Raw genomic sequence first — 26619 nt, forward strand, 5'->3', positions numbered from 1 at the left:
GAATAGTACCCCCCCCCACCAAGAACACGTGGCCATTTTGTCTTTTTTTTCATTCATATATATAAGTTGATTTTGAACATATTTGTTATTCTTACGAGAATAACAATTTTTAATGCCTATGTATCATCTGCCATTTCGAGCAAAAGAATATTTTACCTACCCTAGGATGTGTATTACCTGTATCAAATAATTGTACCTTACCTAGGATCGGTAATTATTTACAACATGTACTTGAAATTTTACTTTTGTGAGGATGGGCAATATACAACACATTTAAAATAATTTTATCGAACACGTAATTTCACATACTCATGAAACAATTTCACATACTCTCGACAGGTATTCTACAACACATACTAAATAATTTCTCTTCCCACAAAGGCTACCAAATTTTAAAAGACCTGAAACAATTTTTAGAAGGTGAATCATAAGGATTTCCAAATTAATACATTGTCTTAGTTATTGATTAGGAAACCATTGCTCCACCATAAATTAAGTTATATCTCATCGGATTAGCGAATCTCGATAAAGGCTCCCTTTCTAGGGCAATTGCTTGACATATCAAAGGTCTTCAATAAGGTATGGCAACTACGGTATAACTGGAAATAATTATTAAATCATTTCTCTCTGATAGGCTCATAAGAGTAGTGGTTGATGGACAAAAATCAGAGGCCTGCAGTATTAATGCTAGAGCCACTCAGAGGTCCATCCTGGGCCCAACTCTTCTGATCTACATCAATGATCGCCCAAAACACATACTTAAATCATTCGTTGACACGACCATCTACGGCAACACATCAAAGGCTGTAAATGACAAAATTCTGACTCTCCTGATCTCGAGCGTGGTACAGTGGGGAAAGAGGTGGCTGATTACCTTTAATGCATCTAAGACCAAACTTCTATCTTTACATCATCAACGCTCTGATCCCTATCTAGCATCAATGGAAATGGATGGCTCTCGTCTAGGGAGGCCCCATGTTTTGACAAGCTTCTGGGTTTGATCTTTACTCCTGATCTAAAATCAAGTGTTGCCAAGGTCACTGGAAAAATTGTGGGATCCTTCTACTGCTCCAGAAGGTATCTCACTACTGATGCAATTCTCTATATAAAAGCCAAGTATGTCAAAGGATGGAATACTGCTACCACATCTGGGCAGGAGCTGCTAAAAACAACCTATCCTGCCTTGACAAAGTACAAAATAGACTTTGTAGCTTAGTGGGGGATGCCTTTTCTCTTCCTTGCAACCTCTCACAGAAGAGACGTTGCGAGCCTATCTTTGTTTTATTATTTCCATGGCAGATGCTCGTCTGTGCTCCAATCTCTGGCCCTCTCCCTCGCCAATCTTTCCTGATAAATACCCGTCTAGCTGAAACCAGTCAATTTTCCCCACTTTTTATCTGTGTCTAACTCAAAAACGTAGATTCCATGAACAAAGCTTTCTTCGAACTGCACGCCTGTGGAATTCTCTACCGCTTGCCTGTTTCCCTCCTGACTTCAACATGGATTTCTTAAAGTCCAACAAACCAATTCCTGATGAACCGCCCCTTAAGTAATGACACTATCAAATCTCTAATACTAATGAATATTGCAACACTATCCGATTGATTATTGTACACAAAATAACCCTTATCCTCGAGTGGCTTCTGGTGGTGACCTCCATGTAAAAAAAAAAAAAAAAAAAAATTTCAACCTTACTGGGTTTCTTTCCTTAATATTGGCACTATTAATTGTAAGAAAAATTATGGAATTTTTGAAAGATGTCTCAGCAGGATTTTTAAATTAATGCATAAATACATTGATACAGTGATTAGACAACCCTTGCTTCATTATCAAATTCCACATTACTGCTTCATTTTCATTCTCCACTACTGACACCATAGTTTTTGGAAAAAAGACGTCATTTTCGGAAGATTACTCAAGTTTTACAAACAAAAATGTTTGAGAAGGTTAAGAATTACGCAATCCTTGCTTCACTACTAAATTCCACGTTGCTGTATTCTTTCCCTCCCGACGACAGATACCATATTTTTAAGTAATAACATTTCCTGAACATAACTCAGATTTTCCTAATATTGCATCGACACACCAATCCATTAACTCACATTTCATAATTCTTGGATATGTTATTTTGACAATCATGTTTCCGAAATTTATCCCACATTAAACACACCAATCAATTAAGATACATTTAACATGCAGGGTATTCTGCTAATATATATTTCCACTTTTCTCATTCAATCCCGGCGACGCCAGGTATTCTGCTAGCATATATTTCAATCTATCTCATTCAATCCCGGGCGATGCTAGGTTATCTGCTAGTATATATTTCCACCAATTTCATCCAATCCCAGGCAACACGATATATATTCTGCTAGTATATATGTTCGACCTATCTCATTCAATCCGGGTCATGCTGGTTATTCTGTAAGTATATCTCTCCAATAACGTTAGTATATCTCTCCAATAACGTTATTTAATTCTGGGTGACAGGTATTCTCCTAGTATATCTTTCCAGCAACGTCATTCAATACCAGGACACACCGGGTATTCTGCTAGTATATATATATATATATATATATATATATATATATATATATATATATATATATATTTCTTCCTACCTCATCCAATCCCGGGTAATGCTGAGTATCCTGCTAGTATACATTTCCACTTATATCATCCAATTCCCAGACTGACTTCATATCTGCCACCCCAATGTTAATATACATGAAATAGACAGTTTCAGCCATTTTCGGGACCGATTTCATATCCCCCACCCCACTTTTTAAAATATACTCATTTTCAAAATTAATACATAAATACATTAACACGGTTAGGGATTAGGCAACCATTACTTCAACATGAATTCCTGAGTGTAGTATCAGTCAGCATTCCAGTGACTTTAATCCTCTCCTTAACTCCGGATTACTTGATATATTTGTGATTTTTTGGAAGGTTACAAATAAGCCCCTAGAGTAGACTGATCCATTTACCTAGATTTTGGAATCAGCAGTTCAGCCATGTGATTTTTGGTATATGACATCTTTGTCAATGTAGTACATCATAAATATATGCATCTTTTTTAACAGAAGATAATGATGTCATCACCGAAGTAAACACATCATACAACCATCATCCCCCACTCAGGAAAAAAAAAAGTTATGCCTAGGATCTCACCAAATCCAATAACTCACATTTCACATTAAAATCTGCAAGTATAAAGCTTTAGAGAAACAAACGTTTATTTACTCATTATGCTCCCCCCCCCCGGTACTCAAATAATAGCATATATGTTTGGGATTATCACTCAGACCTTTCAAGTTTTGTATTGAAATGCATTGTTTACATTTTAAAATATAGCAATTATGATCTTCGTCGGTAAATATTTTTCAATCAATTTTTTTTTCCTTGTCGATTTGTGATACTTTGTCATCTTACATTTTGAAATGCAATAATCACGTTGGTACCAATTTTTTTGGATTTGAAAATTAGTATTTCACTCTGGGTTATAGTATCATGTCACTCTTCGAAAGCGGTTAATGTAAGTATTAAAAGTCGTCATGATAGCTGACGTCACATCCGGCAACATGACTAAGCATTTTTTCCAAATATTTATAAATAACATTAGAAATCTATTAAATTATATAGAATTAATGTTAAAGTTTCACTAAATCTTATGACCCCATCATGCAGAAAACCGGCCAGCTGACCAACTTACACTTTATCATTTTGGCTAATTTTTCGATATTTTTCCAAGGGTTTGAACTTTAAAACGATACCAAGTTTGTCAATGTTGGTTGAGTCTGTCAAAAACTTTAGGCGGCACACAGTTGAAATTTATATAATAAATGAATGTTTAAAAGAATATGCAAATTAGATCTTTTCATAGTGAATGCAATCCCACAACCCATATATAAAGTTATATTTTCTTTTTAAATAAAATACAAAGGGGTTTTTATATGAATACGGAAAAATACCGATTCATAGATATCTAGTAGGTTGGTGCAAAAATGTTTTTATGTTCAACTTCATGTCAAAAGACATGATTTTTGCTCAACCTAATACCTATTGTAACTACCTACTTATAGTTTTCGTTTTCAGCCGTGACAAAACCAATCCTTTATTTAAATCTCTTTCATCAACAATAAAGCTTGGCAGATCTTTTAAACACATGAGTAGATTGATTGATAGAGAAAGCACAACATAGTTTAGTCATCATAACCCCAGACAATCCATCTATTTTTTTTTAAACTTAAACATCAATCCAATCCCAATTTTAGGCTAGTGTCAATCAACCAGATTTTCAAAGCACTTAATTGCAGAAGATCCTATTCAGCTATTTCAATCTTAATATCTGAAATTACATTAAGAACATTTGTAAAGTTTGGATTTTAAATCTAAGAACTTGAAGCTATATTTAGTAACAATCTTATGAACATTTTTCAATCCACCAATTATAAAAAATCTCATGAAAAACTATGTAATAAACTGCAGATTTATACACATATTCACGCTTGTTGGCACCAAGATAATGTTTGCACAGAAAAATTATAACTTACCCCTTGTATCAAAATCCACAGAAAAAACTTGCGATTCATTACCAGAGTGGGGCAAAGGAAATAACAGTCCTTTAAAATCCCGGTTTTTGTGTTTACTCCTCATTGAAAGCTTAATCGAAAAAGAATACTGAAATAAAAAGAAAAAGTGATTTGATCAAAATTCCAAGACAGGCAAAAATATACATAAAATTAAATTATCTAAATGAATGTGAAAGTTTTTCATTCATCACAATTCTCTTATCAAAAAAGCTTTTCTCTAAACCAAAAAGACAGTCTTGACAGACTTTGTTTCTAGAGCAATAGCTCTTGATATATCAAAGGCTTATTATATAGTATGGCAGAAAAGGTCTACTTCACAAGATTGCCAGCTGTGGAATAACTGGAAATGTCGTGTCCTCAATTATAAAATCCTGTTTGATAGTTGGTAATAAGTAGGAATCCTAAACTTAGTATTATGCTGACATCCCTCAAGGTCCCATTCTGGGCCTAACTCTTTATAATCTTCAATGATCTAGCATATTCTTAGATCATTCGTAGACATTTATGCAGAAAAACAAATGGCAACCTTTTAAAGGGCAGCAATGATCAAGCACCTTCTGATTCTCTTTTGATCTTGAAGATGTGATACAATGTGGGGGTGGCCGATAATTTTAATGCATCAAAAACAAAGCTCCTCCTTTTATAATCATGGATCAATTGGGGTAAATTGAAATGAATGGCTGATCTTGGAGAAGCTTTATGTCCTGACTAGCTTCTGGAACCGACCTGCACTCATCTGTAATGGAACACATCCATCAAATCTGTTGCCAAGACTGCTTTAAAAAAGGTTAGATCATTCTACCGCTCAAGTGGTTTTATAACTGCCAATCCTATTTGTATAAGAGCCATTTACACTCTAAAAGTGGAGTACTGTTGCCACATCTGACAAGAGCTGCTCAGCACTATCCAGTCTGGATAGCGTTCAAAACCAGCTTGGAAACATAGGTGATGCTCTTTTCTCTTCCCTTCAACCACTTTCTCCATAGAAGAGATGTTGCAAGCCTGTCTCTGCTCTATAATTATTTTCATGGCAAGTGGTCAACTGAACTCTAATCTATTTAAAAAAAAATGCTCAACTAGCTACAACTACAATTAGCATTACAAGTTGATTTTTCTTTTTAGATAATTATTTTATCAACTTGCATGAAAAGAAGTATGTAAAAGATGTTTAAAACCGTTTGAATTATGCAAATATCATCAGTAGTTCAAAAGTTATGAGAATTTTAAGTGCCAAAATTTAGGCTTTTCTGTGGACGTTTTTCTTTAGAAAAAGTGGGCTAAAATACGGACCTCAACATTTCAAGAAATTCGGTAATTTCACCACCATTTATTTATTTTTTAAGCTATTCTCATGAAACTTGGCAGTTTTATGTAAAATTGTGTGTTCTTTCTGATGATGCAGTCAAATCTGATGTATCTCTTTACCATAAGCTATGAATTATAAAATTAAGATGTATAAATTTCAATTTTATTTTAAACTGGCGCATGGTATCATACAGTAGGTTTCTATTCATGAACAAAACTAAGTATTATAGTGGTATTTAAATATAGCTTTGAGAGTAGGTCTTTTCCTGCTTCCCCATGAAAGGAGAGCTTATTGAATGCCTAAAGCACATTCATGGCTGGTATTTACTACTCCCCTCAAAGAAAAAAAAAAATGAGTAGATATGAATTAATCCTAGAAATAAATCGAAAATTTTTCATAATGATTTTGGATTTCTATAAAAGATGGAAATTCCCATAGTCGACCAGAACTTATGCATTTTTGGACCAGTCCAATTTTCAATTTTGTTAATCCTCTATCTGGCTCAAAATATGCCCCTATTTTCGAGATGCAACCATAAATCGTACTCTACATGAATCCTCAATGTAGCTGTCATAGTACAAGGACACCAGGAATCCTGATAAGCAACAACTATATATTCACCAGCTGATGGTAATTTTCATCATTTCTATTCTGTTGTTTTCCTGAAAATTAAAACATGTAGACAAAGAAATAAAACGTTAATTTTTTTTTTTTTTTACTTTATTTCCACCTTAACATTTAAAATGATTACTTTTGAAGGTTTTAGGGTATGCTGAAAACAAATGTCGCATTTAAATTTTCTGCAAATAAGTAGTTTTCCGGATATTAAGCAATGTTATTTATGTTATCGCTGGTGGCCATCTTGGTACGCATGAACGCAACCCCGAGAAACTGCGCGAATGCACGTACTAGCAATAAGAAATGACATTGCTTAATAGTTGGAAAGCTTTGAGGAAATTTGTGGAAAATTTAAATGCGCTATTCGTTTTCAGCATATCCGAAAACCCTAAAAGGTAGTCTAAAAGAAAAAAAAAATGTTAAGGTGGAAACGAGATAATGATAATTTGATATCGTCAGTTAAAAAGGTTTGTTTTAGAGATTTGAAAAAAAAAAAAATTGTTTTGACAAGGAGTTAAAAATAAAAATATATGACTAATCACTCCTAATTTGATAAGTAAAAACCTCAGTACAAATACATAGGCTAAAAGGGAGAGAGAGAGGTGCTGAGTGGACAAGACGAAGGGTAAGCTCTAAGAGGAAGAAAGGGTGTTTGTAACCACTCTCTGAAGGAGAGGTGGGGAAAAAGGGGTTGGATTTTTAGAAAAAGGAATTCTAAAAAGTAGAGTCATAGCCAGCAAATGGAACGGCTGGGCTGGCCAAGTGCTCCTGACTTGGGGTCGCTCAGGGCCTGATGTTATGATGTTAACTAGCCTGTGTTAATGGGAAATCTGACTTTACTGGTCTTACATCGTTTCAATTCTATAGTCAGTCACATCAATTTAGACAGTAGCTGTTATGAAGTAATAAATTAATAGTTTGTTATTGCTATAAACCGGAGTTCTGTTTGTTTGTGGTGAGTTCATTTTGCAGCAAGCCGCAAGACCAGCGGAGTGATTGATGCAACCGGAGACTACCTACACAGGGTAGGAGACGATTCGATCGAGAGGCAAAGCGCCCCACCATGAAAACACAGTGGATGAAGACAATCAACAGACCAACTTGTAGCAGGACAATGTACGATCAAGAGAACACCTGTTACATCAGGTGGAATGCGACGAGGTTAAGGACACCCGGTGGGAATGCTGCGGCATGGGTCGTTATATATGGACTTTTATTTCTAAAACTGGATTTAAATGTTATTTTAAAACTACACTTTATGCGCTTGTCCATAAAATAGCATTAATATAAGAATGTGATGCCATCAGGTCAACTTAGGTTGTGTACATGAAAATCTTGCCTAATAAGTCAAAGAAATTTTTTTTAAATAAGTGAAGTTTAATATTTAGCATTTTTCACACTAGTTTGCTATAGAACATGGGATACATATTTACTGAATTATGAACAAAACAGGAGATCGATCTGCGTGAATGGCAATGTGGTAACTGCAGATTTCTTCATGTTAGTCATTGAATTGGCATTAAAGGTTTAGACTTTACTATGTAACAAAGGTATGCACGTCATTTTTTAAATAGCATAGAATTTCTTTTACCTGAATCTATCAAATTTTGTCCTTCAGATCTTGTAAAATAAAATATCTAAATGCTACAAAGTCCAATCTCATTTGTCCCTTTTTGTATGAAACATTGAGGAAAATGCTCCTAACAAATTAAATCCTTTTTGAGCACAAACTATTTTCAGTTGGATTTATTGACTTTGCAGTCAAACCAGGTTTAAATTCTCAACTAAAAAACTTGATCTTACAGTAGGTAAATTTTATGTCATGTGATTATTTTAGGAGTGCTGGTGGAACATTCTCTCATAAAACATTGTCAAAATATGGCATTGAATAAAAGAATTTTGCCCCAAAACAATTAAATTGTAGAAATTAAAGATCAAATGGCTTTGAGACAATGAGTGAAGAATTAAAAATGTCAAAACAAATTGATTTGAGGTCATGTAAAAATGGGCAAAAGGACACATTTTACCTAGATACCATTTTTCTTAATTTTGTTTTTAATTTCCGTTGAAAACAATACCGCATAAGGTTTTATATACAAATCTTTAATTCATAAGCAATAAATCAAAGTAAATTGTTTTTGTCCATTTGGTTGGGAAGTGGGAAAGAAAAAAAAAAGTATAACAAAAAGGGGAAATGAGTTTATCAGTAGAACAATGGATAGAAAGTTGTTCACAAAGGAACACAAAAGCTAAAATAGCATGATAGGTCAATGGATGGCAATGACTGGGAACAAAAGATCGATCAATAGGAGTTAGTTTTAGGAGAGGCAGTGGGTTTTGCCAGTTTTATGATGGTTGGGATAGTCTTAGATTTGCAAAGGTTGATAACAGTCCAGTTAAGAGTGACAGTGGAAGGCAGGTTGTGGAGGGGGAGGGGAAGACCCTGTAGTTACCACAATTGTTCATTCGGGAGCAAGCGGGGGGGGGGTTCAAATCAATTTGATTGAATATTGCTTTTGTCAAAATTTAATTTGAGTACAGATGTAACTGAAAACATTTCCAGAATAAAATAACTTACCAGGCCAGGAGGATAGTTTTTAACCGAATCAGTGTAGTTATATATTATACAAATATCCGACCTATTAGTTGATTTCAAGATAATTTCGAATCCATTCATATTTGTGGTATCTGCATATACAAAATTGAAAAGATTAATTTCTATCAAACAAACCTAAAAGCATCAGTTTATAATAGAGTCACAATTAAAATAAAAGGAAATATCTACTAAAGCTCAATGAGTTACTCTATTTTTAGTTTCTTTGGATCAGAATTGCAGAGCAAACAAGGGAATTTTTGCCAGATTACCTGAATACTCAGACATGAGTCATTGAAATCTGAATCCACCATGTTTGTTTAGCAATACATTATTCCTATCAAGTTATATTTGATATTGTTTTAATCTAGGACTTGTAGATTGTAAGATTTTGTCAGAACTTGTTTAATCATTCATAAATTAAAATAGTCTTAAAAAAAAAAAAAAAAGTTTAGAAATTTTACTAGTAGCCTGAAAATAATTTTATTTACAGAAAGTCTAATAGCCTAAAAGCAGACAGTAAAATTTAATGTAAATAATAGTATGTCTGCTTTAGGCTATTAGTTTTTGTGAATAAAATGAATAGCCTAAAAGTACTGTTTTATTACAAAAAGTTTTACTTAGTATTATTTACAAGAAACATTTTAAATGTAAAAAATTTAAGTGTCATATCAAGTAGGTATTCAACTGATCTAATTGAAGTGGTTGGATTTATTACAATAGGAAACTAAATGTACGGAAAAACATACTTGCTATCCACATGACAGTCAAATAAAGTTGACCATTATTGATAGATGGTTTAAATGTGGTGTTGTACGTTTTTGAAGGCCATTGTCCATTGACATTTGGTTTGTACACATCCAATTCCTTAGAACAACCTGTAAAGAAAAAAAGTTAAAAAAGTTAACAGAATTAAAAACTAATTTCATAACAAGTAATTTATGTTAAGGTGTTAAGCTCTACACAAGCACTCAAAATAAACAAATTCAGTCAACCAACACAACTATCCTATGCTAACAGTTGTATGCTATAGAAGTTATGGACATGTAATCATATGTTCAACTTAATGTTAGTTTTGACAAAGATAAACATCTTGTATCAAGCAAATTAATCTTTACTGAAAAATAAAGTGTTATATAAAACTACAATCAAAACAGTTTGAATTTTATAGACATGGTTAATCTTAAATGCACAAAGACTCATTTGTGCATTAAAAAAATGCTAATAATAGTAAGGTTAAAGCGTGAAGTTTGAACAAATAAAATCTAATCTTGAATTGAAATTCACAAATAGCAGTTAAAGATGGTTTGCTACTTACCAATTCTTCTTCTAGATTTTTCAGGAAACTGAAAAAGAAAGATACATAAACATTTAAATACAAACCAAATTAGCTGTCAACAAATTATGTTTGTGTGAGAGAGTATTTTCAGCAACACTAACAAAAGTTAGTCTTAAAATTTGAATTCACTATTTTATCTTTAGTAAATATAATTTTGGGTAAAAAGGTCTTTCAATTTCTAAAAGAAAATTTTTTTTAATATTTTTAACATACTGCTTCTTTGATAGAAAACAGACAAATTGTTATTTTCAAAGTAAAAGAACCAGTTGGGGTACCAACACTTTTGCAAGTTTCACTTCTGGGTCATTCCACGGCAGCATTTTCATTGCTTTTCTAGAGAGATGGACATTTAATTATATTAAAAGGGGTCTAACTTCATAAATTAACTTCATAACTACTTCCTCATAAAATTATCCGTCTAGAATGAGCCCTGGTTTCATAATGATTAATCTAAAGCAGGGTTGCAGAGTCGGATGGTGAAAGTCCGACTGACTTCTTTAATTCCTAAAATGCCAACTCCAACGATATCTTAGACTCCCGAACCATTGTGGAAATCTATTCTGCAGATCCATATACCAGCCTCCACACCTATTCAGCATTTTATAATTACTTTTCATGTATATCATTTTTGATGTTTAACATTCACTTGTATGATAAATATACTCACATATATACTCTACCAGCTTTATTTAATGTTAACTCCTAACAAGGCATATTACCACTTCGACAAAAAAGGCTACTTTTTGAGACCATGTCTAGAAAAGAATAGTGAGGCACTAGCAGTAATTCAAGACAAACTAACTGTGGACCTCTCCATAGAAGAGCGCACATGTGTACCATTGCCAAACTTAATGGAAATGCTGATATTCTGCATAGAAACAACCTACTTCAGAATGGGTACTGACCTATATCGACAAGAGGAGGGGCTAGCTATGGGCTCGCCATTATCACCAGTGATGGCGAACATATACATGGAATACTTCGAAGACATGGCCTTAGTTTCAGCTCCCTTAAAGCCAACCATGTGGCTAAGATACGTTGATGACACCTTCATACTCTGGCCCCATCAGGAAGACATCCAGGCTCTCCTAGACCATGTGAACTCAATAAGACCATCGATACAGTTCACAATGGAGAAAGAAAAAGATAACCAACTTGCCTTCCTTGATATACTCATCACGCACAGAGCATGGGTTGAAGACATCCGTATATCGCAAGCCTACCTTCACCGGACAATATCTTAACTTCAACTTCCATCACCCATACAGTATCAAACATGGAATTGCACGTTGCCTACATCGAGGCAGAGACAATAAGTAGCGACACCATTACATACCACCAAGAAATGGTCAGGTTGAAGAATACCCTCCGTCATAACTACCCCGATAGCATCCTATCCACCAGACGTGGTAATAGTATAAGAGAGGAGAATGAAACCCAAAAACCACCAACGCTCTGCCTACCATACATACCAGGCATCTCCGAAAAGATTCAGAATATGTGCCCCCTACATCAGGACGGTATTCAAGAGTCAACACTCAGATGACATCTCGTGTGAGTGAAGCCCCACATGGAGAACATGACCAAGAACTGCATATACTCCATCCCATGCAGTTGCAAAAAGGTTTACAAGGGTGAAACATACTGCCCCCTTAAAGTAAGGGTGGAAGAACACCGAAAAGCAGTAACAAAGGGAGACGGAAAAATCGGGTATAGCCAACCATGTCTGGATGGAGAGGGGGGCATCGCCCCCCCCCCCTATGGGATGAAGTAAAAATAATAAACAGACCCACTGGAAAGTGAGAAAACTTAAACAGCTCACATGCTTGGACATAACCTACTGAGCAAACCAAGCGTAGAGCTGAATGCAATTTGGACACCTCTAATAGAGAGAGAAAACCTTGAATAACAACATAGGTTTAACATTAACAAAAACCAACTAAGAATTGTCCTAGTGACATATGGCCGAGTGGTCATAGATGTTGTATCAAAGTTTACAGTTACCCAAAGGTGCCAAGTTCAATCCTGAACGAAGGCAGTGAAAAAGTAACATTCCAAACAGAGAATAAGCAACTATGTCCCAGAGCCTAGCTGGAGTCCAAACACGGTACCCTCATAATAATAATAAAGGGTTGGGTTCGAGACTCCTAGCAAACGGTTCCCAGTTCGATACAAAACACCTGATGAAGGCCGGAGGGCAAAACGGCCGAAACATTGTGACTATAACAACCAAGATGAGGAAGTCAGTCCGACAATCTCAAATGAGTAAGTTTATTTCACTTAATGCTAAGATATCCGGGGAGTTTACTAAAAGGTAAGAGTCTACATCATCTATATTACCTCTAAGCCCATGGATATTTGTGAAAGCGAACCTCAAGAGCGGAGTCGAAAATTTCTTTTTTTTTTTTTTTTTACATGGTGGTCAGAACTTATCAAGGCCCGGAAGCTACTCAGGGATAAGGGTTATTGCATGTACAATAATCAATGGGATAGTATCGTAGTAATCGTTAGTATTTGAGATTTGATAAGGTGTCTTTAGTGGGCGGTTCATCAGGAATTTGTTTATGTTGGACTTGAAGACATCCAAGTTGTAGTCAGGTGGAAAACAGGCAAATAGATGAAAGTTCCACAGGCGTGCACTTCTAAGAAGCTTTGTTCATGGAATGTACGTTTTGATTTAGGCACAGATAAAGAGTGGGAAAATTATTGACAGTGGTTTCAGCTAGATAAATGTAAAATGTTTTTGACTCCTGATGGGGGTATGAGACGAATGGATTCGCCAATCATTTTTATAACCAACGGCTGTGCTAAACAACCAATGAAAACGTTTAAAATTATAAAAATTGTCGAATTTTGGATTCAAAAAGTTCACCGTTAACTACGGCACCGACCGCATTTGATTCTTGGCCGCCATCTTGGTTACTGATCTGAACTATGCCGCCATCTTTGTTCAACACAATGTCTCAAAACTTAACAGGTTATGCATCCAGCCACCGTCTTTTCTTTGACTGATCGGAATCTAAATTCGAATTGTGTCAGGTAAAATTTCTGGGATATCTTAGGATTCGAAAACTACACAGTCATACAATCTCCAACAGAATCCAAACGACCCCAAATTTCTCGAAAAGAACGTGACTTTTTGCAGAACTGATTCAATGTTTAGACGATAGGAGCCTGTCTCTAAGAGACGCATTGGATGATGGAAGGAAAGCATTGAACATATTAAGAGAATATTATTTATCAAAAGGGAAACCGGAAATAATATCCCTATATACAGAACTAACGTCTCTGAAATGTAATGAGGATAAAACGATTACCGACTACGTTATAAGGGCAGAAAAACCGGCAATGCTTTAAAACTCAGTAGAAATAATAAGCAATAGCTATTTAAAGAGGCATTGCGCAGTTATGAAGAGACTAATCGTATGCTCGTGGACAATAACTCCAGCAATATTAAAGTTCAAAAATGCTTCTTGAAAGCAGACACCACCAAATTATGCACCTCACCGCAACATATTCTCCAAAAGTAATTTTCCCAAGAAAAAGACTAAATTATCTGCTATAATTGTGGACGACCCAACCACAAGTTTCCAGTGTCGATATAAACGCTCTTAAATGGACTCCGTAAAAAACGTTGAGAACTTTAAGGAAGAACATACATTTCTATTCACATGTAACTTTGACAATACCACAAACGGTAAAAATCTCCTTGTAGACTGTGGTGCTACAGCACACGTTATCACCAAGGAATCTGCGGATTAAAGTTTGAATCAAAATTAATAAAATCAAAGTCATTTTGTCGCACTTGCCAACGGTAGTCAAATAAATGATATAGTCCTGAAAAGAAGCGCTGCTAAAATATCCCTAAAAAATAATGAAGGCGAAATCTGTAACTGTATTCTAAAAAATGCTTTGTTCATACCTACATTTAAGCAAGACATTTCCATGCAGGCTGCAATTAAACAAGGCGCGAATATACAATTTGGCCAAAATACATCAAAATTGATATACCCCAATGGAACTGTATTTGACATTAAAGAAAATGGCCGACTATATTATTTAAAAAGTATGGTTCCCTCAAAGACTGCCTGTCATGACTTGGAAACCTGGCATAAAATTCTAGGACACTGCAATACAGCTGATATTAAAAAAATTATCAAATGTAGTCGAAGGCATGAAAATAATACCTTCAGACGATCTCCCAAATTGTGATGTGTGTGCACAGGAGAAAATGACAAAAGATATAAGCCGAATGCCAGACAAAAAAAGTTACGAAAATTCTCACTTGTGCATTGTGACTTAGCAGGTCCGATCAACCCGATGGGGGGAAATAATCTAAGGTACGTTTTGAACTTTATTGATGATTTTTCCGGTTTAATTATGGTTTATTTTCTAAAACACAAATCCGCCACTATCCTTGCCACTTGTATGAAGCGTTTTGCGGTGTAAAACCTAAAATGGACAGAATGCATCTATTTGGTTCTGATTGTTTTGCATTTATAGAAAACACCAGTAAACTAAATACTAAAAGCGAAAAAAGTACTTTTGTAGGTTACGATAAAAATAGCTCGGCATACTTAATCTACTTCGCAGCTCAAGATGCCATAAAAAAGGTTAGATGTGTAAAATTCAATGATACATTAAATTTTAAAAAATGGCGATCCAGTGGATGAAAAATGTGAAATATTACCTAGCATCTTAATCGATCATAATGAAAATATTAATAGCGACGACAATTACAGAACTTCTGACGAAAATATTAACCAGACATGTCGATACCCAATAAGGGAAGGAAAAAGGCCAGACTTCTTACAAATTGAAAAGATACAAGATTACACCGTGGATTACTGTTATTCGTTGAACAGCGCACCAGAAAGTTATGAGGCGATTAATTCAGAAAATCAAGAATGGGAACAAGCTATGGTATCCGAATTGAAACCTTTATCTGAAAATAACATGAAATCGTGGCAAAACCAACAGAATTTCTTCACGCTGGGTTTTAAAAAAAAAAAAAAAATTAAAATTAAAAAAAATAAACACACAGCTTCTGGCAGTGAAACTTAAAGCAAGATTTGTTGCAAAAGTTTTCTCACAAATTTCTGGAGTGGAATATTTTGCAACATTTTCACCAACGACAAATTTAACGACAATTAGAATTTTATTACAACTTGCCACTCAATACAATTTAAAAATACAGCAAATGGATGTAAAAAATGCTTATTTAAATGCTCCGATTGACTGTGAAATCTACATTTACCCTCCAGAGGGATTTAAATTGAAAAATAAAAATTGGGTGTGGAAATTAAATAAATCGTCATATGGCTTTGTCCGATGCTGACGAGATGACCTCAGGTCCATTGATGATGGTTGGGATAGAACGCACGCTTCTGTTCAGGATACTTTTTGCTATTTGCCAAAACTGGTGGGGATCAAGCTGCTGCTCAGCTACTTTGGATTAAACGGACTGAGCATATAGCTCTCTTGCATTTTTATTACTCTTTTAGAGTGGTTGCTGGCAGTCCTGAAAGCAGCTTTAGTCTCAGTACATCTATTATGTTGGTAGCTATGGAAAAAGTGATTTCTGTGCACGATGGCAGCAGCAAATTCTAGGGAGAACCATGGCTGGCTGTTAGGTTTGTTGGAATTTTTTGGATGGTATGAATCGGTCTATGCCTACAATTAATCATTCAGTCAGGTCTGATTCTATAGAGGACACATCTTTTTAAACATGGAATGCAGAGCTAGATCAGATATAAATGTATGAAAGCTATCCCAGTCTGCCATAGAGTATCGATATACAGTACGGTAGAGAAGTACATCTGAAGATTTGATTTTTATCTTAACTGATACAACTGAGTGGTTGGAGGATCCCAGAGGAGATAGAATGGAACATGAACCTAGCTCAGGGGAAGTTGTGAGAAAAAGGTCTAGAAGGCTTACTGGTAGTATCGGGCACATGAATGGGTTCATGAACAATCTGAGTGAGGTCATAAGCAATGGCAAAATCATAACAGAACTTCCCCTCATCTGTCTTGTTCGAGTGGGTCAGCTATTCTACATTATGGACATTGAAGTCACCGCAAATGTGAATGTTAGCTGAATGATGAGCAGACAGAACGTGGTCAATTTTCTCAGATATACTCTTAAAGATAGTAACCCCACTGTTGTGGGGGTGATAGAGGGCAAATATAAATCCGGCAGTGTAAGCAAGTGCAACCCAGAAGCACATGAGATAAATTAGGGTCTGCTCTGGAGATCCCTACCACAACACTGATCTATCTGGCATCAATTGAAATGAATGGATCTCGTCTTGGGGAGGCTCCATATTTTGACAAGCTTCTGGGATGGATAAATGGTGGGGTCCTTCTAGCGCTCTAGTAGATATCTCACTGCTGATACAATTCTCTACCTGAGTAAGAGTCAGGTACATCCAGAGATGGAGTACTCTTGTCATATCTGAGCAGGAACTGCTGGAAAGGTTTTATCATACTTCGACAAAGTTCAAAACAGACTTTGTAACCTGATGGGGGTGCCCTTTTCTCTGCAACCTCTTCCCACAGGAGAGACATTATGAGCCTGTCTTTTTCACTATTTTCATGGTAGGTGCCTGTCTGAGCTCCAATCTATGCCCCCCCCCGCAAAACTTTCATGAAAAACACTCGTCTAGTTTAAACCACTATCAATAATTTCCCTCCCCCCACTCTTTCTGTGCCTAATCCTAAACGTAGACTCCATGAACAAAGCTGCTTTCTTAGAACTGCATGCCTGTGGAACTCTTACATTTCACTGCTTTTCAGCTGACTACAATTTGATCATATTCAAGTCCAACATGAACAAATTCCTGATGAGCCATTCCCTTAAGTAATCCAATTTACCAAATTTCCACTACTAACGATTACTAGGATATTGTGTCATTGACTTGTGTACACTCATTAACCATTATCCTCGAGTGACTTTTGGGCCTGGATAAGTGGTGACTCCTATGTAAAAAAAAGTGCCATGTGTTGCTTATTGATTTATGCCCGTTATTTTTTGGGGGAGATAAGATTGTAATTCCGGATTGATCCCGAACTAATCCAATTGCCAAATTCCACTGGATAACTCAGATTACAATCTGATTGTTATCCAATGTAATCTACAGTGATCCCACCCAAAGAGAACTTTCATTGATCTTATGTAACATCACAACCAAAACGAAAACAGCTGTCCAGGCAGGATTTACAGGGATCTGACAGACCAAAATATCTTGAAGTGGAAGCATTACAGTATAGTACAAAATGTTTCGTCGGGTCCCTGTAATTTTTATGTCACCACGTGGTGACCGCTGCTATTACATTTAAGAGGAGGAAGGAAAGAACCAGAAACGCGTTCGTTCACATCAAATACTTTATTTAGACTCCCCCTGATATTAACCAAGGGCAAGTAACTCTTTATTATTACACATCTCCGTTTGTCGAGATCTTTTTTTTTTTTCTTTACAAACAGTTTTAACCTTTATTTACAAACGGTAACATTTATTATCTTTGCAAACAAAGTCTTTCAAGTAGTTCGGTTTTTTTGATAATCGTCCTCTGCTTGATACAGTTGTCTCCTGTTTTTGCTTAACTTTGCTTCTTCTGGAGGAGTTGTCTACATTTTCCAAAATAGGTAGTAAATGTTTTCTGTTCCTTTTTAGACTTTCTCCAGAGTTCAACTTTACTGTATATGTCCTATTTTTCTTATTTGTTGCTGTGACTATACCAGTATTTCTCCACATTTTCTCTTCATCCGTTTTCTCTCGGACTCTGTCTCCCACTCTTAGTGGTTTCAAGTCTTTACTTCCATGTCTTTTATCATAATTTATTTTACTTTTTGTTTTGTAAATCCCATCTCTCTCTTTTACTTTTCGTAAATTTGGCCATTTGGGTTTTAATTTATTTGGATGACTGGGTAAAGTTGTTTTAATTTTTCCACCCATCAAGAGTTCTGCTGGGCTAACTCCCGTAGCAGTTATTTGTGTACTACGGTAAGCCATTAATGCGAGAAATATGTCTGGCTGTCGTAATATTCTTTTCGCAATTTTCACTGCGCTTTCGGCAGCTCCATTCGCCTGAGGGAAATGTGGACTGACTGTGGTGTGTGTGAATCCATATTGTTTTGTAAATTTTTGGAAATATGTGCTTGTGAACTGTCCTCCATTATCACTTACGATCTCAGGTATTCCCCATCGAGCAAATATTTCTTGTAATTTCCCGATTATCGTTTTGCTGGTTAGTGGATTTAATCTTGCGATTTCCAAGTAACGGGAGAAATAGTCTGTTACGACTAAGTAATATTCTCCCTCCAATTTTAGGATGTCTGTCCCCAATTTCTGCCATGGCCTATCTGGCAAAGGAGTTGGTTTCAATGTTTCATTGGGATTTGCAGCACGATAACTATTGCAAAAATCACATCGTCTAATGAGATCTATTTCTTGCGATATTCTCGGCCACCATACTGACATTTTGGCTCGTTCTCGGCATTTGTTTAACCCCAGATGTCCTGTATGTATTGCTTGTAATATTTCTGCCGAGATTTTGTGGAACCACTATTCGATCTTGATAAAATAAAATTTCCTGATGAACTGATAGATCATTCCTAAAGTTAAAGTAAGGTTCAACTCCCTTGTTTAATCTATCCTCTTTGCTCGGCCAACCATTTGATGTTAAATGGATAATCTCCTGTAGTTTTGAATCCTTAGATGTAGCATTCCTAATTTCTTTTAATTTTCTATCAGTAGCTGATCTGGTCTTTATGATAGTGTCTATATACATTTCTACATCTTTCTCCGTGGTGCTTTCTGCTTTTTTGGTTGGACTTCTAGACAGTGCCTCTGATACCAGCAAAAGTTTCCCAGGAACATACTCTGCTATAGGATTGTATCTCCTAAGTCTCAACAGTCTTTGACATCTCAAAGGAGTGTTATTCATATCCTGAGTATTTATCAATGGTACCAAAGGTTTATGATCTGTTAGAAGACAAAACTGATCTAGTCCCGTGATGTATCTGTCAAATTTCTCACAGGCCCATATGCTCGCTAAACATTCTTTTTCAATTTGAGCATAGTTTTGTTCTGTTTGTGTCAGCGTGCAAGAGGCATAAGCTATGACTCAATATTTTATTTTCTTCTTGGAAAATGGCAGCACCAAGTCCATAGCTGCTCGCATCCGCACTAATCGTGATGGGCTTTTTTGGATCATAATAAGTCAATATCGGTGCCTGTATCAAGAGTTCTTTAACGCTTTGGAATGACTTTTCTTGAGGTTCATTCCAAGCCCAAACCGTATCTTTTTTCAATAATTCCAGCATTGGTTGTAATGCCGCTGCTAAGTTAGGCACGAATTTCCCTAGATACTGACTCATTACCAAAAATCTTCTGAGCTCTGTGACTGATGTAGGGGCAGACAACTTTTTTATCGCTTCTAACCATTCTTCAGTGGGTTGTATCCCCTTAGCTGATATGCTGTATCCGAAGTATTTTATAATACTTTTCCTGAATTCGCACTTCTTTGTTTAATTTTATTCCTGCTTGCTCTATTATTTTTAGTGCTACTATAAGTCTTCTATCATATTCCTCCATCGTTTTCCCATGAATTAATATGTCATCTATTATGACGTGAACCCCTTCCACATTTTCTAGAAGCTTGGACGTTTTCCATTGAAAAATTTCCGGTGCTGATGATATTCCAAAGGGCAATCTTTTAAAACAATATCTCCCGAATGGGGTTATGAAAGTCGTAAGCAACCGACTCTTTCCAATGGAATTTGGTGAAACCCACTGGCTGCATCCAGTTTTGAAAATATCACTGAGCCGTTCAATTTGGGTGATATATCCTCCAGATTCAGCAGCATATAATATTCGCGTTTTACTGCTGAATTTAATTTTTTTTAGATCGACACAACCGTACTTCTCCATTTTGTTTTCTTACCGGAACGATTGGACTGCACCAATCCGTTGGTTGTGTGACTTTCTCGATCACACCATCGTCCTCTAAACATCGAAGTTCCTTCTTTACTTTTGGCATAATGGGAAATGCTATCCGTCGGGGTACAATACGGTTTCACACCGTCTTTTAACGCTATTTTCACTGGGTCTGTTTTCATGACTCCAGTTACCTCCCCTTTGTTTACATTAGACACGAATTTAACCAAATTCATTCGATACGCTGTTTCTCTCGATAGCAAGTTGTCTGTACTGCTATCAATAACATGTATTTCGAATGAGTATCTGCTATCCTTATGCCTCGTATCAACCGTAAACTTCCCTATACAGTTCAATATACCTCCGGGGCTTTTGTATATGCCATATGCTGGTTTCAAAACAGGGTTTTTTCTCAAGCTACGAAACGTTTCGTAACTGATAACATTTATGTCCGCTCCGGTGTCGATTTTAAAAATTAAATTATTTTCACATACCTTTAACCGCACGTGCCATGGGTCTATTGCATTTTCTCTGAATTCTTTTCTTTTATAAATAGCCCCAAGAAAGTATTCCTCTTTCGTATGTTTTTCCACTTGTCTGACATTATGGGCTTTGAATCTGCAACACATCGCGAAGTGATTTATTTTGTCACAGTTTTGACAGTTTTCCGTTCGCTGGACAATAATCTTGCCGTTTGTGTTTTTTTGTTACATTTTCCACCTCTGTTGCGGTGTTTCTTTTCGTGGATAATTTTGTTTCCATTCGTTTTGTTTTACTGCGTCAACCGATTTTTCCTTCATTTCAGCCATTTGCTGTCTCACTTGTTCATAGCTGCGTGCTATTTCTATAGCCTTTTCTAAGCTTAGGTCGTCTAAGTTTTTCGGATAGCTCTCCACTTCTTAACCCGATGACCAGCCGGTCTCTTATTTGGTCATTTTTGTGTGAAAAATCAGTTTTCCGATAGTTCGTGAAGTTCCCGAATAAATTGTTCTATCGATTCGCCTTCCCTTTGTGTTCGGAGGTGAAATTTTGTGCACTCGTGCATAATATTTTTTTTCGGCATGAAGTGGCCTTCAAATTTGTTCAGTATCACGTCGAAACTCTTTTAATCTTCCTTTTTCTTGAAAGAGAACGACTTATATATCTGTTCGGCGTCCGGTCCCACACAATACACAAGCGTGCTAATTTGTGTATCGGGCAACTCTTCATATAATTTTGTCACACTCCGAAAACATTGAAATCGCTCTCGCCATGTCCTCCACTGGTTCGGTTGCATAAAGTCAAAACGCTCTGGGGGCTGAAGTCTAAACATATTTATTTGTGAAATAGTTGACGTTAATCCTTTTTTTTTTTCTCTCTCGTTATAAGGTTTCCTTACCCAAAGAAAAAAAATTCATCCCAATCTGACACCATGTTTCGTCGGGTCCCTGTAATTTCTATGTCACCACGTGGTGACCGCTGCTACTACATTTAAGAGGAGGAAGGAAAGAACCAGAAACGCGTCCGTTCACATCAAATACTTTATTTAGACTCCCCCTGATATTAACCAAGTGCAAGTAACTCTTTATTATTACACACAAAATATGAGATATCTCCAAAACTAAAATCAAGACCATACAAAAACTGCTAAATTGTGCAAGTTATCACTTATTCACTAAACCTGTTTTCCTGCTTTTATTTACTTATACTGCTTCCCTCTTTTTGGAAATCATAATTAATCATTCTATGACTAAGTGTAATGTTTAAATATAAGGCCTATACTGGCCACATGTATATTGTTATTGATGCATGTTACTAAAATAACTGACAATGTTATTTCTAAATGGCTGCTTTAAAGGATAAGATGCCTTCCTGTCTGTTTTGCATGATAAACATTAAAAATCCTTATACTCTTAAATCCTCCCCAAATCCCTGTATATCTATATTGTATATTAATGCTGTATTTTTGTAAGTATATCATCTGTTTCAACTGGACAAAAAACCAATTGCTCTTCTCTCCAAATTGATATAAAATCACATACTTTGCACGTACCTTGGGAGGGGGGGGGTTTAGCTTCCGGTCCTAAACTTTAGGCTGACTTTTTCAAAATCGATAAATACAAAACATCTATGGATTTCTATTGCTAAGGGAGGCATTAGCTTAACCTATATTTATACTCTAAAGAATATCTAAAATAGATAACAGTTTGTGCCCAGATTATAAGTTATCTGTATTAACTAGCAACAATATATTTCTTTCATTAGATGGAATAAAGTACTGGTAATTATCTTTACTTGAAAACTAACACCTAAAGCACATTTCGAAATGCACCCTAACCCTTATACTATAATTTTCCAATTAGTCACTAATCCACAAACCACATTTGATCTTTTTTTAACCATAGTAGATATTCACCTTTAATCTACACCCCACACTCATACATACCTGGTTTCCGTTCTGCAAGATCTACCGCAGATATGCTAACTGTTATATCTCATAGGATTAGCAAATCTCTTGAAAAAGGCTACCTTTCTAGGGCAATTGCTCTTGACATATCAAAGGCCTTCGACAAGGTATGGCATAAAGGCCTACTGTAATAAACTCACAAGATGAAAGGTAGATTTAAACTCGTTTTATTAGTCGTTTACACGATGATACTACTGTAATGGCGTTTGCACACGCGTAGTGAAACCCGGATGTTAGTTGGTTTCTTAGTTCAAGGGACACTACTCTGTCTGCACATGTTATATACATTACATCCCTCCACCCATAGTTCCGAATTACTTGTTTATGTGACATAGTCTTTCAAGTGCTTCGGTTTGTTTTTTGTTCTTTCACTACATCTAATGGTTTCTCTTACTGGGGCCTCCTGCTGTGTATTCCCCACTCCATTTGTTGTTTCCTGGTTCGGACTGAAGCTACCTGGACTACTGGTGCCTGAGGTCAGTGGGATCACCCAGTCTGTATCCAAATTTTGATTTCTATTTTGTGGACTTGTTCTTCCTATTTCCGAAGCTCTTTCTGCGTCCAGCTCCATCTGTTCTTTTACATAGTCCACATGTCTCCTTACCACTGTCCCCGACTCCAGTTTAATTTTATATGACACTGGACCGGTCCGTCTCTTGACCACTCCCTTTTTCCATCTTGGTCCTGTATAGAAATTTTTGGCCCAGACTAATTCACCTTCTCTAAATTCTCGTATGCTCCAAGAGTTGTCATGATATTTCTTTTGAATTTCCTGGTGTTTTCTCATACGCTCCCTCACTGTAGTTTTCTGCGGAATGATCCAATCCAAAACTGTCTTTATTTTCCGGTTCATTAATAATTCTGCTGGTGATATGCCAGTGACCGTTTGTGGTGTGGAGTTATGACAACAAGAAACGGCTCAGTTTTGAACTTAGGGAGCCTTTCTCATGACTCATTTTTTCATTCCTTCCTTAAAAATCCACACATATCTTTCAGCCAATCCATTTGAAGAGGGGTGTTTTGGTGCTGTTGTGATATGTTGAATTCCTTGTCTTGACATAAATGCTTGGAATTCTTCACCTACAAAAACGGCTGCATTATCCGTTACAATTTTTTGAGGCAACCCGTGAGTTGCAAAACATCTTTGTAGGTGTTCCAGGGTGGCGTTTGTGGTGGATGAGTTTGACATGTAGACGTCTAACCATTTGCTGAAAGCATCCACTATTACCAGAAACATGTGACCTTTAAATGGGCCTGCATAATCTATGTGAAGTCTGGACCACTCCTCTTCAGGGATTTCCCAGGGATGTAAAGGTGCGGTTGCTGGCATTTGATTGGTTTGTTGACACTCATAGCAATTCCTCACCTTAAATTCTATTTCCTGGTCTAATTTTGGCCACCAGAAATAGCTTTTGCTCAGCCCTTTCATTTTTACAATTCCTGGATGTCCCTCATGGAGTGCCTCTAAGAGTTCTTTCCGCCCTTGTATTGGTACCACTACTCGCTTTCCCCACAGTAAGCATTCTTCCACAATTCCCAATTCATGTCTTCTATTAAAATAAGGGTGCCAATCTTCTGTAGTAGGACACTTCTCTGGCCACCCATTTTTTACATAGTCCAGCACCTGTTTTAGGAGTTTATCCTTTTTTGTCCACCTGGCGATTTCTTGATGTGTAACAGGAGCTTGATCCAGGTAGTCTAGCAGCATAATGTTCTCCTCTGGTATGGGCACTTCTCCCAGTGTTGTAGATCTTGGCAACCTACTCAATCCATCGGCATTTCCATTTTTTCTTCCTTCCCGATATTCTAGCTGGTATGAATATGCAGATAGGATTACTGTCCAACGTTGAATTCTCGCCGAACTGATCTCTGGGATTTTCTTATTTTCTTTAAAATATCCCAAGAGCGGCTTATGATCAGTATATAATGTGAATGGCCTTCCATACAGATACTGGTGAAATTTTTCACCCCAAAAACTACTGCCAATGCCTCCTTATCAATTTGGGCGTAATTCTTTTCTGCTGGTGCAAGGGTCCGTGATACAAAAGCTATTGGTCTTTCGGAGCCATCCTCCATGATGTGAGATAGTTCAGCACCCACCCCATATGGGGAAGCATCAGATGCCACTGACACGGCTTTGTTTGGGTCGAAATGTACCAACACTTTTGAGGAACTTAATTGTTCTTTTGCTTCTTCCCATGCTCTTTCTTGTTTTGACGTCCACTCCCATATTGAATGCTTCTTCAATAACTGATGCAAAGGAGCTAGAATGTTTGAAATGCTCGGAATGTACTGGGCATAATAATTTATCATCCCCAGAAAAGCTTGTAGCTCCTTTACCGATGTTGGGCGTGGTGCCTGCTTGATCGATTTCACTTTTTCCTCTGCAGGTTTTATGCCTTCCCTGTTTACTATGTGGCCTAGATATAATACCTCGGGCACTAAAAATTTGCATTTTTCCCGGTTTAATTTAATTCCACTTTTTTCTAGCCTGTTTAAAACTTCCTCCAGGGTCTCTAAGTGTTTTTTCCTGGTTTTGCCTGTCAGTAGAATGTCGTCAATTCTAACAATTACATTTTCAATGCCCTGCAAAATGTTTTCCATAGTTCTCTGAAATATTCCTGGGGCTGATTTCAATCCATAGCATAGTCGGTTGTACATGAAAAGGCCTTTATGAGTATTGATAGTTGTTAATTTTCTAGATTTTTCATCCATCAGTAATTGCTGGTAAGCTTGGCTTAAATCTAGCTTGGTATAGTCTTCACCTCCACCCAATTTCGCATACAGATCTTCTGTTTTTGGTATTGGATAATTATCCAATTTAGTGACTGGATTGATTGTCACTTTATAGTCCCCACAAATACGTACAGACTGATCCGCTTTTAAAATGGGTACTATTGGTGTAGCCCATTCAGAGAATTCAACTGGTGAAATTGTTCCTTCTTTTTGCAGTCTTCCTAATTCCTCTTCTATTTTCTTCTTCAGCATATAGGGTACTGACCTTGGTTTGAAATACCTGGGTTTTGCCTCTGGGTCTATATACAAACTGGCCTGGGTTCCTTTCACTTGACCTAACTTCCCATCGAACACAGCCTTATGCTTTGCTAATATTCCTTTCAATTTGTCTTGGTCAGTCTCCTTTATTGTCTGCACCTTAAAAATCTCCTTCCATGGCAACCTCACATGTTGCAACCAGTTTCTTCCCAGGAGTGTGGGGGAATCCCCCGCTACCACAATTAACGGTAATTCCACCCGACGACTGTCCAACTGCACTGGAACTTTTGTTTGTCCAAACACCTGGATGCAATTTCCCGTATAAGACCTAAGACGCACTTTTGTGGGCTCCAGCAACTTTTTGTTTATTTTTTTCCACGCTTTTTAGTCCCATTATCGTTACAGATACTCCTGTATCTATCTCCATAGAAACCCTCTTGTCACAAATGTTGATGTCTACACAATAGGGGTCTACTTTTTCCAGTGGCACTCTGATCCTATTTATGGTATAAACTTTCTCGGAATTATCCGAGTCTGTGGCTTCCACTTCTATTTGCCTCACTGAATTTTTTTTTCTTTTCTAACCTATTGGGGGTTTCTTTTTCATGTTTAATTTAAAACATTTCTCTGCTATGTGCCCTTGTCTTTTACAGTAGTGACACATGGCATATCTAAAAGGACACTTGTTTCGTGTGTTGCTCCACAACGAGTACACTCTTCTTCCGACCTTTCATTCGATCTGGTTTCATATTTTATTTTTTCGGTCTGCCTCCGTGGTGGTGTGA

The 26619-nt window shown here is 36.6% G+C and overlaps 1 protein-coding gene across 1 annotated transcript in view; it reads right to left on the reverse strand.

Moving 5' to 3' along the window:
• Window positions 1–26619, reverse strand: part of LOC145260551 (uncharacterized) — a 165945-nt gene that overhangs the window by 54877 nt on the left and 84449 nt on the right. The window contains exons 2-5 of the mRNA XM_080118787.1: window positions 10434–10461; window positions 9865–9993; window positions 9101–9210; window positions 4560–4686 (exon numbers count right to left, since the gene is read on the reverse strand). Of these exons, the coding sequence (XP_079974913.1) occupies window positions 4560–4686; window positions 9101–9210; window positions 9865–9993; window positions 10434–10461 (394 nt within the window). The remainder of the gene's footprint in view (window positions 1–4559; window positions 4687–9100; window positions 9211–9864; window positions 9994–10433; window positions 10462–26619) is intronic.

The sequence above is a fragment of the Euprymna scolopes genome, chromosome 36 (assembly GCF_053919585.1).
Source record: "Euprymna scolopes isolate OS-2025 chromosome 36, ASM5391958v1, whole genome shotgun sequence".
Taxonomy (NCBI): domain Eukaryota; kingdom Metazoa; phylum Mollusca; class Cephalopoda; order Sepiida; family Sepiolidae; genus Euprymna; species Euprymna scolopes.